This window comes from Symphalangus syndactylus, chromosome 6 (genome assembly GCF_028878055.3).
Source record: "Symphalangus syndactylus isolate Jambi chromosome 6, NHGRI_mSymSyn1-v2.1_pri, whole genome shotgun sequence".
NCBI classification, from domain to species: Eukaryota; Metazoa; Chordata; class Mammalia; order Primates; family Hylobatidae; genus Symphalangus; species Symphalangus syndactylus.
The window spans coordinates 57,830,571-57,843,221 of NC_072428.2; the positions used below are offsets into that span (position 1 = coordinate 57,830,571).

General features: G+C 53.0%; 2 protein-coding genes across 4 annotated transcripts in view; one reads left to right on the forward strand and one right to left on the reverse strand.

Moving 5' to 3' along the window:
• MYO7A (myosin VIIA) overlaps positions 1-8,915 on the forward strand; it is a 78,861-nt gene extending 69,946 nt beyond the window's left edge. For 2 of the 3 annotated variants that reach the window (XM_055283025.2, XM_055283026.2), the window contains exons 40-47: positions 921-1,034; positions 2,056-2,143; positions 2,329-2,435; positions 4,663-4,848; positions 5,325-5,441; positions 6,451-6,534; positions 7,344-7,463; positions 8,279-8,915. In XM_055283025.2, the coding sequence (XP_055139000.1) occupies positions 921-1,034; positions 2,056-2,143; positions 2,329-2,435; positions 4,663-4,848; positions 5,325-5,441; positions 6,451-6,534; positions 7,344-7,463; positions 8,279-8,368 (906 nt within the window). In that variant the 3' untranslated portion in view covers positions 8,369-8,915. The remainder of the gene's footprint in view (positions 1-920; positions 1,035-2,055; positions 2,144-2,328; positions 2,436-4,662; positions 4,849-5,324; positions 5,442-6,450; positions 6,535-7,343; positions 7,464-8,278) is intronic. The other variant, XM_063641402.1, reaches the window with a different exon arrangement.
• Positions 8,916-10,588: 1,673 nt separating this feature from the next.
• GDPD4 (glycerophosphodiester phosphodiesterase domain containing 4) overlaps positions 10,589-12,651 on the reverse strand; it is a 56,735-nt gene continuing 54,672 nt past the window's right edge. Inside the window, exons 11-12 of the mRNA XM_055283027.1 lie at positions 12,447-12,462; positions 10,589-10,928 (exon numbers count right to left, since the gene is read on the reverse strand). Of these exons, the coding sequence (XP_055139002.1) occupies positions 10,673-10,928; positions 12,447-12,462 (272 nt within the window). The 3' untranslated portion in view covers positions 10,589-10,672. The remainder of the gene's footprint in view (positions 10,929-12,446; positions 12,463-12,651) is intronic.

Consider the following 12,651-nt stretch of genomic DNA (forward strand, 5'->3'; position numbering starts at 1 on the left):
CTTGGTTCCTGATCCAACCCCTGTTTCCTGATCCAACCCCTGCTTCCTGGAGCAGCTTCCTTCAGAAGGGCGCCCCTCCCTCCCTGTCTCTGAGGAAGACTTGCCTTGGAGAAAAGCGCTTCACCCTCTGAGCTGGCTTTGCACCTCCCTGGTGTAGGGCCCCACTGGCCCCCAGGTCCAGGCCTCCCCTGTCGCCTGAGCCCACTTTCCTGCAGGCAGAACCTCGACACCCCTTCCTCCCTCCCCACCTGAGGTGGTTGAGGTTCCCTCCATCCAGGTCCTGTCTGCCAAAGGTCCTGTCTGTCATGCGTGTAGTCATGCTGCCCCTCATGGTCCCCAGCCCCTGCCTGTCTCAACACAGTGTCTCATTCAGATAAGCTTTTCATTTGAAGAGTCATTTATGAAACTTGTCTGAGGCTGGAGACTCAGAAATGCTATGACAGGATTTCATTTGCAAGGACCAGAGACTTCCTCAAATCCCTTCCTGTCCCTCCAGACATCTCTCCTCCTGCCATCTAAACTTCCCCAGACGCTCAAACCCTCCCATCTGTCTGGGCTGCTTTCCCCTCCACTTTTGGGTTTGCTTTTCCTCTACCTCAAGTCTCCTCCTTCCAATCACCCTTCCAGTCATCCTGCTGTGCTCCCTGGACCCCTCACTGTCACTCAGGCTTGTACACCCTGGCCCAGGACTCTGGACGCCAAGGCCACCTTCTGCTTGGAGGGTCGGGAGTAGGAGACCTGGGAAGACCCAGGCAGGAGTAGCCCTTTCCTTTTGTGAAATGCCATGCCCAGCTCTGGGCCCACAGGAGGGTGTCTGGCATGGGAGGGGGCTCAGTATAGGAGGCATAGCCAGAAGGGCCCGGGAGGACCAGGTGCCGGGAAAGGCCCTGCAGGAGCCCAGTGCTCACCGCCCCTCCCAGGCCTTCGAAGTGGAGTCCAGCACCAAGGCCAAGGACTTCTGCCAGAACATCGCCACCAGGCTGCTCCTCAAGTCCTCAGAGGGATTCAGCCTCTTTGTCAAAATTGCAGACAAGGTGGGTCCTTCGCCACCTTCACCAAGGTGGGAGATTTGCTGGGGCCATAAGAACTTACGTACAGCAGAGGGAAGAGACAGGAACTGGGAGGGAGAGGGGAAGAGGGTGCTGGCATCTGGCCATCTTCTTCCATCCCTGCAGCCTCCTCTTACATGGAGTGGCTGCCCCCAGCTCTCTCTCTTCTGAGGCGCTGCACATGGCTCAAACCCTCTTAGGGGCATGTGCCCAGGTGCTCTGTGTTCTAAAAACACCAGACCCTCACCCTGTCCTAACATGTTCTTTCCAGATTTGCTTTGACTGGCCCTTAATTGCCATGCTGGGTCAAATTAACCCTTGAAATAAGGTGTGATCATCCCCACTTGATAGATCACATAACTAGGGCTCAGACAGGTTAGGTAACTTGTCCAAGGTCACACAGCAAGGACTGAGCTCCAGGTGGGTCTGACTCTAAAGCTCATGCCCCTGCCACCATCTCACATCATGCTTCCCCCAATACCTCTGTCCCTGGAAGTCTTCCAGGCCTAGCTAAAGCCCCCTCCATGGGAAGGCCTCCCTGACCTAGTTAGGTGCCCCATCCTGTTGCCTGCTGATGGCTCTGTGTGCATCTGTGTCTGTCTCCTCGCTTCATGACTGTCTCTGTGCCAGATACTGGGACCCAGAGGTGACCCCGATGAGATCCTAGACCCAGGGGAGCCCAGAGCTGCAGGAGGAGCTGGACATGGATGCCAGAGAATGTCCAAGCCAGGGGCTGGGCCGCATTCTTGGCCAGTTTCCCTTGAGTCTAAGGCAGCGTTCAGTGTCCCAGGCACTGAATGGAATGACCAATACTCCCAGCAAGAAGTGGGCTCTTCTGGGGACACGCAGCAGGCACATGGGGCAGGGTGGGGCTGACACACAGAAACCCATTCTGGCTGGGAGTGGAGTCTTCCCTGAGAAGGAGCTGCCAGACAGGCCTTAGGTGGGAAGGTCAGAAAATGCAGTGTTGCTTAAACTGAGTGTGCTTTGATGGCCCTGTCCCCAGGTCATCAGCGTGCCTGAGAATGACTTCTTCTTTGACTTTGTTCGACACTTGACAGACTGGATAAAGAAAGCTCGGCCCATCAAGGACGGTAATGAGGCTGGGTCCTGGGATCATCTGAGGCCCAGAGCAGGGAGGTGCGGGCTCAGGGCCGTGCTGTGAGGCCCACCTAGGCAGGCCTAAGTGAGGGCCTCCTCTGGGGCTGGGGCTGGGCTTGGGACGTGAGCACTCCTCTGTGCAGGGACGCTCTGGGTGACCGACTGCCCTGTGCTGCAGGAATTGTGCCCTCACTCACCTACCAGGTGTTCTTCATGAAGAAGCTGTGGACCACCACGGTGCCAGGGAAAGACCCCATGGCCGATTCCATCTTCCACTATTACCAGGTGGGCACCTCTGCACTCTAGTTGCCTTCATGCACGGCGAGTGTTGCTGTACATTGGCCCTGAAAGCACAGACCCACTGCCCTTGCCAGGTGTGGGGCCTGTACCAGCCTGGCCTCGAAGGGATTCCTGCCAAGACCACTGGAGCCCCAAGGGACGGCCCAACCCCTGATCCTTGTATCTTCTGACTCTTCAGCCCTTAGGGGCTTGACAGTTCCTCCTCTGAGCTTCCGATCCCTACCTGTTCAGGCCCCTCCTTCAGTGCAGGGCTATCCTCTGACTTCGAGATTCTGCTGTTGTAACTGGGTAATTCCAAGGCCTCTGTGCAAACATTTTCTAGCATAGGCACCTGCAGGAAGCCGGGAGGGAAGCTTGCATGTTGAGCCTCTATTATGTGTCTGGCACTCTTCCCTCATTGTGTCCTCCCAACTAACCCCAAGAAGCAGGCATGTTGTCCCCATTTGACAGAAGGACAAACAGAGAGGCCACGTGCTGTGATTAGGATCACACAGCTGATAGAACTGGGGTTTGATTCCAGGTCTTCATGACTGCAGGTTGGTGCTCTTTTCTGGGCTCAGCCTGCTTACCATTCTGTGGGAGAAAAACCAAGAAGGGCAGAGGAGGCAGGGACGGTGGCTGCTGTGGCAGAGAGGATACTGGCCTGGGAGTGAGAAGGACCACCCTCATCCAAACCTGGGATCTGCCTTTCCTCATGCCCCTCCCCACCCACCCCATGCTGCCCACTGAGTACACGGCCCCTGGACTACCAGTTGCCCCAGAGTCAGTGTTGACATCTGCTCCTCCTGTCCCACGTCCCAAATCACTTGCCTGATGACTGTACCTCCTGGATATCTCTAAAATCCCCCATGTCTCTCCATCACCACCTTCCTAACCTGGGTCAGTCTACCATCATCTCTGATCCAGAATGGAGGCAGTGACCTTCTCCCTGTTCTCATCCATTTTGGCCCTTTCAATCCTTTCTCCACAGGGTGGTCATCCTGCTTTCCAGATTCCCCCAGTGGCTTCCCCTTGCTCTTAGGGCATAACCCCCGTCCTGACCGTGGCCCTGCCTGGTGGTGCCGCTGCCTTGCCTTGTACCTGGCTCTCCTTTGGCTCAGCTGGATTGTTTCCACTTCTCGAGTGTGCCACGGGGCCTTTGTAATGTTGGGATGCTCTTCCCTCAGTTCCTTCCCTCACCTACCAAGCTTTTAGATGTCAATCAGCCATCTTATCTTAAAGGAAGTCTGCCCTGTCCTCAAGCCTAGATTAGGTCACCTTGTTATATTCTCTTACAGCACTGTGAAAATTCCTTCAAAGGTTGTCATTACATACCTGTTTGGTATGATTTTTAATGTCTGTCCTTGCCCTGAGACTACAAGTTCCATGGAAGTAAGGAGGGTAGGCATTGTTGCTTAAAGGGCCTGGCTCATAGATGTTCAATGCATACTTGTTGGATTGATGGATGGGTGAATAGGTAAACTGGTGACTCAGTGAACATATAGATGGGAGGATGCTGAGTGAATTGATGGGTGGATATTGGTGAGTTAGGTAGGTGAGTGGGTGGATGGGTGGGTAGGATGGATAATGATTGCCTCAGGTCTCTGATTGACAGTGTGTCCTCAGGCCAGCCTCAGTTTCTCTACCTTTCAATTTGTGGATAAGATGATCGTAAGGCTCTAGGAGTCTGTGGGCAGCGCCAGCCCTTCAGAGGCTTCATCTCTGCTCTGGGCCCATTCCCCAGCCTAAGTTCCTCTGGTTTTGGGTCTGGAAGTTCAAGGGGGTGGGAGGGCCTCTGCCACTGCTGCTGAAAGCAGCTGTTCTCAAGAGAACTCAATGCAAGGAGGCCAGACTGAGAGGCTCTTCCAAAGGAGGATGGGCCCAGGAGGTGAGAGGTATGGAACAGTCTCAGGGTTGCCAGCTGGTCACTCTGAGTTTCTTCATCTCGAAATGGGGCTGCTCATCTCACTGGACTGTTATGGGGGGAAATGAAGTAACAGACATGGCCATGCGCTCCAACTGCCAAGTGCTGAGTCTGTGCAGGCAGACTTGCTCTGTCCCTGTCCTGTGCTGTCTCCCCTGGGGGAGCAGTGTCAGCTGAGGCTGGAGAGGTGGGTGGGCCCATGTGTGGGGTAAGGTGGTAGATCCTGGTGTTGGGGGTCTTGGTGTGGTGGGAAAGGAGACCACTTCTGCCAGGTCCCTTCACGCCTGTGACCTGCTCTGTCTCTGGCAGGAGTTGCCCAAGTATCTCCGAGGCTACCACAAGTGCACGCGGGAGGAGGTGCTGCAGCTGGGGGCGCTGATCTACAGGGTCAAGTTCGAGGAGGACAAGTCCTACTTTCCCAGCATCCCCAAGCTGCTGCGGGAGCTGGTGCCCCAGGACCTTATCCGGCAGGTCTCACCTGATGACTGGAAGCGGGTGAGCATGGGGTGGGCAGCGGGAATGGTGGGGCCCTGAATGGGTCTCGGGGCACCCCAGGGGCCAAGGGGGCAGATGCTGGCCAGCAGCCCAGGGAGGTGTGTCTTGTGGTTCCTGTACTTGATGAGGCCGCCCACCCTTGTTCCTCCGCCTGTCTTATCCTTCAGTCCTCCATGCCAAGGACTCAGTGGCCACTTGGCAGTCATTTGCCCTGTCCTGGTTACCATGATAACTTGCTTGTCCTTGATACCCTTTGGTCTGCCTGCCTGGGGGTGAGAAGGGAGGTCGGGAGTCCATTAGCTGAAATATGGGGAGAGCCCTTCACAGCCCCCAGGTCTGCTGTCCTAGGCCTGGCCCTGAGGGTGCAGACGGGGCTGGAGTGGGCAGGGGTGGTGTGGGGAGGACTCTGAGCTGGCCTGCCCTGAGCAGGCCTGTCACCAGGACTGAGCCCAGCCCTGACCACCCTGTCCCCATAGTCTATCGTCGCCTACTTCAACAAGCACGCAGGGAAGTCCAAGGAGGAGGCCAAGCTGGCCTTCCTGAAGCTCATCTTCAAGTGGCCCACCTTTGGCTCAGCCTTCTTCGAGGTGAAGGTACACCGTGGGCTTCTCAGAGCAGAGGAGGAGGGGAAAAGGGCATTGAGAAAGCACAGAGACTCCTCCCTAGGACTGTGGGAAAGAGCCATGGCCTTGGGCACCTGCCCTGGTGAGGGAAGGAGGGCAGCACCCTCAGCCTTGTCCCAGCTTAGCGTCTTAGCTGGGCTAAGTCCTGGGGACAGAGGGACCAGAAGCTCAGCCTGGCAGTGGAGGCAGACATGTAAACAGGCTGGGGTAATGGAGGATGGCCTGTGTTCCGACACAGGGGAGCCCTCGCCCAGGTGGCAGAGCTCTGGAGGCTCTGCCGGGTCTGAGGAGGCCTCCTAGAGGAGGTGATATCTGAGCTTTCCAGGGAGACCCTAGAAAGAGTGCTCCTGGCAGCGGTCCCACATAGACAAAGGCCTGGAGGCGTGAGAACTCAGGTCTGGGAAGGAAATGCAAGTAGTGAGGGCAGGAGGTGAGTGGGCTGTGGAGAGCAGCAGCTTGGCAAGCAGGTGAGAGGCTGGGTTTCCTGCAGGGGTGGCCTGCCTTGGAGGGTTTTGAACACAGGTGACATGGCCAGAAAGCCTCTCAGGCTGCAGGTGGAGGAGGGGTCTGAGGGGCACGACAGAGGCACGAGTATGGTGAGGAGGCTGGTGTGAGAGGACAGGTATGGTCTTGTCACACAGCTAGGATGGGAGGCCTTTTGAGCAGCTCAGCTGTGCAAGGAGAACAGGTAGGTAGCTGGAGGCAGGTGCAGGGTTCAGGAGGCTTTTTCAAGATGGGAGGCCCTTGGGCTGAGAGGGAGGACAAAGCAGAGGATGGCCTGGGGGACCCAGGAAGGGATGTGGGGCAGCACTGAGGGCCCAGCAGAGGTGGAGGCCATAGGTCATTGCAGGGCCGTCAGTACCACATAGGCAACAGGAGAGGCTGACTTTATCCCAGCTGGGGCCAGGCTTCATTCCTGGCTCCAGATGCTTTTCTTGCTCTGGGCCCCCATCTGATGCCTTCTCATCTTTTTTTCTAGCAAACTACAGAGCCAAACTTCCCTGAGATCCTCCTAATTGCCATCAACAAGTATGGGGTCAGCCTCATCGATCCCAAAACGAAGGTGAGCAGGGATAAGGTGGCGAGTGGGGGCAGGCTTCTCTGCCTGAACCTTGGACACAGTCCCGGAATGAACCCCACAAGCCCTCCTAGCCACCATCCACCTCCAGATTCATCCACCCATCACATGGCTTCAAAAGCTGTCAGCGTTTGCTGGGACTTTACCCAACGCTTCCTCCACCAAAATTGTTCTCCTGAAGTTACTAACAAACTTCTTCCTATGGAATCTGAGCTCCCTTTAGTACTTGGCCTTTCAGTATCACTGCTGCCCATGCGGGTCATGGGGCTGGCTGTGCAGGGGTGACTGTGCATCTGTGTTTCTGGGCCAGAGCAGCCCAGCTGCACACCCAGAGGGTCCGACTGGACAGGTGGTGAAGAGGGCTCGTGACCACCATCTTCCCATTGGCTTCATGCATCACGCATTCCTGGCTCTCCTCTGTGTCTTGGTCATTCCTTCCCATCCCTTTTGTGCCTGCTCCTGTACATTGTGTTTCCCAAGGCTCTGCCCTGTCTTCTTCTTGGCTCCCTCCTCAAACTCTCCCTGGACCATCTCATTCAGGCCACGGTGTCAGTTCCCTCAGGCCTCCCAATTTCCCAGTTCTGGCCCCAAGTACCCAACAGCCTCCTAGACTTCCTGGGTGTCCAAACCAAGGTGTGGAGGGGGAGGCACCTGCTTCCCACCACAGCTGGATGGCAGAGCTGGCTTTTCCGTGGGCTCCTCTGAGGGCCTGAGGCCTTCTGTGAGGGCATGTGTGGGCAAGTGAGGCCACAGGGCCCAGGCTGTGCCTCTCCATGCCCTTTCTGCTCCCCCAGGATATCCTCACCACTCACCCCTTCACCAAGATCTCCAACTGGAGCAGCGGCAACACCTACTTCCACATCACCATCGGGAACTTGGTGCGCGGGAGCAAACTGCTCTGCGAGACGTCACTGGTGAGGGCGCGTCCTGTTGGGCCTGGTGGGCTCCCTGCCTTGCCTGCAGCTTAGCCAGCCTCCCAGGGCCTGGAACAAACACAGTAGTAAGATTCCCCTCCCAGTAAGATTCCCCTCTTACTGGGGAATCAGCAAACCACAAGCTATCAGGAAGTAGCCCACTGCACCATAGAGCAGACTACCACAGCACCTTCCTTCTGGCTCAGATTTCTCCTGGGCTACCTGTAGAGCTGTGTCCTCTAACAAACAGCCACGTTACCATCCCAGAAAGCAGGGCTCTCTGGTTTGAGGCCTCCATGGGCAAGGGTCATGCTGGGGCCAAGGTCAGGTCAGTTTGAGGCTCAGCTTAGGTCTGGGGAAGGGACTTAATCTGGGGCTGAGGAACAGACCCCTCGTTCAACAACTGTTGTTTGAGTGCCTTCAGTATCTGGGGATTGAGCCCACGGTGACAGCCCTTTAGCCCCCCGAGTTCAATAGTGGAACCATTAACAATGAGACCTCCTGGACCAAGCTCAAACTTCCAAGGCATAGCTCAACTAAGAGCCAGTAGAGTCACTCCTGGAGGGAGGGATCCATGACTTGAGGGACCCACAAGCTAGGGGCTTAATGTGGGGTGATAACAGTGTAGAACCTTAGCCATCTGGCTGGATGAATTCAACCCTTCAACTGTGCAGATGGGAGATAAGCCCTGAATGGGAGGGATTTGCCTTTGTCCTGGGTTCTGCCCGTTGCAGATTCCTGGGAGCTGTGCTATGGTCTGAGTGGCTGGTCCTGTCCCACCGTGTGCTCACTTATCTTCTCACCCCTGCTTCCAGGGCTACAAGATGGATGACCTCCTGACTTCCTACATTAGCCAGATGCTCACAGCCATGAGCAAACAGCGGGGCTCCAGGAGCGGCAAGTGAACAGTCAGGGGAGGTGCTGGTTCCATGCCTGCCCTCGAGGCAGCAGTGGGCTCAGGCCCATCAACTACCCCTGCAGCTGGGGAAGACTTATGCCATCCCGGCAGCAAGGCTGGGCTGGCCAGCCACCACTGCCCATACCGACTGGGCCTCTGATGTTCTTCCAGTGAGGCATCTCTCTGGGATGCAGAACTTCCCTCCATCCACCCCTCTGGCACCTGGGTTGGTCTAGTCCTAGCTTGCTGTGGCCTTCCCGGTTGTGAGAGCCTATGATCCTTAGATGTGTCTCCTGTTTCAGACCAGCCCCACCATGCAACTTCCTTTGACTTTCTGGGTACCACTGGGATAGAGGAATCAAGAGGACAATCTAGCTCTCCATACTTTGAACAACCAAACCAAATGTGCATTGAATACTCTGAAACCGAAGGGACTGGATCTGCAGGTGGGATGGGGGAGACAGACCACTTTTCTATATTGCAGTGTGAATGCTGGGCCCCTGCTCAAGTCTCCCCTGATCACCTCAGGGCATAAAGCATGTTCCATTCTCTGGCCCGACAGTGTCTTTGCTCAGGGAGGGGAAGTGGAAGGGAAGGGCATGTGGGGTCAAGACAGGGCCTTGCAGGGGAGCAGCCTATATAACGACTTCCTTGGTCTTTACCTGCTTGGGCCAAGCTGGTCTGGGTTTGGGGGTTGGGGAGCTTGAGCTCAAGATGTGCTTTAAGTGGCTTAAAGGGACCAGCTGAGATTGGGATGGGTTGGGAGGAAGTGCTGGGCATCAGGCTGGGAGGTGAGGACCTAAGTGCAAGAGCTGGGGGTCTAGAGGAGGAATCAGCTTCTGGGCTGTAACTAGGGCCAGTGGAGCCACAGCGGCCCTTGCACCTGCCAGAAACATCTTGGCTCATCAAGACATGTCCAAGAACCCCGAGAACAATGCTGCCTTGGGTTAAATCTTCATGTCCAGTGGGTGCCAGTAAAATGTTACTTTGTGACCAGCATGGGACAACCAGGTTTGGCCATGACTCTGGAGTAGGGCTGCCGGTGGGGGCTTCAGACAGGGAAGGTGTGACTTAGGCGTGGGGCATCCTCAGGCTGTGGCTGGGATGAGCACCTACAGAAGTGATTGATGGTGGAGAATCCCCTTGCGGGGAGGGTTTGTGATCTGCCCTCGAGGTCCCATACTTCAGCAGAGCCAGGTCCTGCTTCATCAGCATCTATGTGCCTGTCTATCCCACAGGGAGTGCTATTCCTGATCTCCTCAGCTGTTTGTTAGTGTAGGACTGGCTGGTGTGTGTAAATGGAGGCCTCAAACCAGAGAGCCCTGCTTTCTGGGATGGTAACGTGGCTGTTTGTTAGAGGACACAGCTCTACAGGTAGCCCAGGAGAAATCTGAGCCAGAAGGAAGGTGCTGTGGTAGTCTGCCTTATACCACCATCATAAAGAAGAGGAGGCTCAGGTCCAGAAAGGATGTGTAAGTGGGAAGAGCTCAACTCGCTGCTTCTAGCTTTGGGCTGCCAGACAGAAGGGGCTCCAGATACTTGTTCTAAGCTCTGGTTTCCCTTCAAGGCCAAAAGCTCTTGAGAGTGCATGGATTGTGCCCACCCTCTTACTGGGGAATCAGCAAACCACAAGCTATCAGGAAGTAGCCCACTGCACCATAGAGCAGATAATGTGGGGTGGGGACGAGATCTTTGTCCCTGACCCATGCCCCTCTCATTCTGTGGCCCAGAGAACGAGATCACTCAGATGGCATCACTATTGCCCCCATCCCCCAGCCTTCATCACCCTGGTTGATCACGAGGGGTCCAAAGAATAGACCACTACCTCTGGCTTCCTGAGAGGTTGCCTTTACTTATATGCACAGTCACTCCTTTAGCAGAGAATATTATGGAGGTGTTAGGATGAGATAAACTTGACAGCAACCAGTTCCAAGACCACACACAACAGTTTTCCCCTTGCCTAGCCCCTTGAGATGCATTCTTGATAGAAAGTGAGAGCAGAATGGTTCCCCTGAGAGCCTCAATGGCCGTTCTGTGTGCCTTTATCAACCACTCCCCACCATCACCACCCTTAGGCAGAGAGAGGAAGAGGAAGAAGCAGGGGAGATGTGGCTAATTCTTCTTTGGAAACACAGAAGGCTATGTCAGATGCAGTGGAATATGTTGTGACATAGGATTATTTGGAGTATTCAGCCATGGGGATCTCTTAGAGGTCTCTTATTTAAGGATAGGGGACCTCTATGGAGGGCATGGTTGGCTTATCCACCTTCAGGGTGGGCAATGTAGTCTGAAAGGTAGCCTCACTTGTAGCCTACCTGGTGGGTGCTTGGGTGAGTTCAAAGACCGTGGTGGGCATCGGTGGTTGAATGTCATGCTTGCCAGGCTTCAAAGGTGTGACAGCATTCTTGATAGGTAGTAGTTTCTTGGATGGTGCTGCAAAATTGAAATGGCCTTGGTGTTCCTTTCCACTCTTGGGTAAAGCTGGGTAGAGGGCTGCTAAAGTCCAAGGACTTTCCACAACTCGGGCAGGAGGTTTCATGGCTATGTGCAAATCTTCCTCATTCTCACTGTGGGATAGAAAAGACACAAACACAGATTCCTCAAATGTCAGTTCTCCACTGTCAGTCATGTGTGAAATTCAAGTTATCTCTTAAATGTTAGCCACTCCCTTACCCTTTCAGGTCCTTTCCTCCAAGCTCTCTCCTCTACCTCAGGCTTTGTGCAAACCTTATTATGGCCCTCCAATTCAGCCTAGGGCTGGGGCTTAAGAGTCTACTGCATGAGGCTCTAGCTCACCATGGAAGTCCTCAGAAAGCAGAGACTGACATTTGCTTAAAGTTCATGTATTCCATAGCCATTAAATTAGTTTAGAAAAATGAGGGTTTCCCTCAATTAAAATGAGGGCTTTTTAAAGGGCAGAGACTTTGTCTTGCTTGCCACTACATATACAGTGCTTACAAGTGTTTGTCACACAGTAAATGCTCAATAAATAATTTCTGCCCAACAGAAAAAAAAATTAGATGGTAGATACTTCTAATAATAGAGCTAGGAGATCAAGACCAATCCTTCTCCCAAAGACAAAAACTGGATGATACACAAAAGCAAGAAAACATCTTAAAATTATCTAGGCATTTACAATATACAGAGAAATTGCGTGGCCAAAATCTAGAAGAGTGTGAGAATTCAAAGAAGCCCAGAACTCAGGTTTTGTTTTGTGCTTAGATTTACATTTTCATTACTTTAATTTTTAAAAGTTTTAGTTGTTATATTCAAAGCTTTTTAACCTGAGTGTAATTCAATCGGGATGAAACAGCTACAAACATGAGCTTCCATTTTTTTTTTTGTCAGCTTTATAGGAGAAAGGGAATTTTTAGTGGATTTGAATGGAATTTTTAGATCAATTCCATGACAATATCTTTATAATATTTTCTAATTCATGAACATGATTGCTCCATTTGGGTATTCTCTCACAAAAGTTTTGTAGTTTTTAGTGATCAATCATATGCCTTCCCTTATGAAGGCTTTTTTGATTAAAGTCTATTTTTTCTGATATATTTTTCTGATCTAAGAGATATATACCAGAGGCTGCGAATCTTTGGGCTTATCATAGGATAGTTACCGCTCTTTTTTATTATTATTATACTTTAAGTTCTAGGGTACATGTGCACAATGTGCAGGTTTGTTACATATGTATACATGTGCCATGTTGGTTTGCTGCACCCATCAACTCGTTATTTACATTAGGTATTTCTCCTAATGCTGTCCCTCCCCCATCTCCCCACTCCATGACAGGCTGTGGTGTGTGATATTCCCCGCCCTGTGTCCAAGTGTTCTTATTGTTCAATTCCCTCCTATGAGTGAGAACATGTGGTGTTTGTTTGGTTTTCTGTCCTTGTGATAGTTTGCTCAGAATGATGGTTTCCAGCTTCATCCATGTCCCTACAAAGGACATGAACTCATCCTTTTTTATGGCTGCATAGTATTCCATGGTGTATATGTGCCACATTTTCTTAATCCAGTCTATCACTGATGGACATGTGGGTTAGTTCCAAGTCTTTGCTATTGTGAATAGTGCCGCAATAAACATACGTGTGCATGTGTCTTTATAGTAACATGATTTATAATCCTTTGGGTATGTACCCAGTAATGGGATCACTGGGTCAAATGGTATTTCTAGTTCTAGATCCTTGAGGAATCACCACACTGTCTTCCACAATGGTTGAACTAGTTTACAGTCCCACCAACAGTATAAAAGTGTTCCTATTTCTCCACATCCTCTCCAGCACCTGT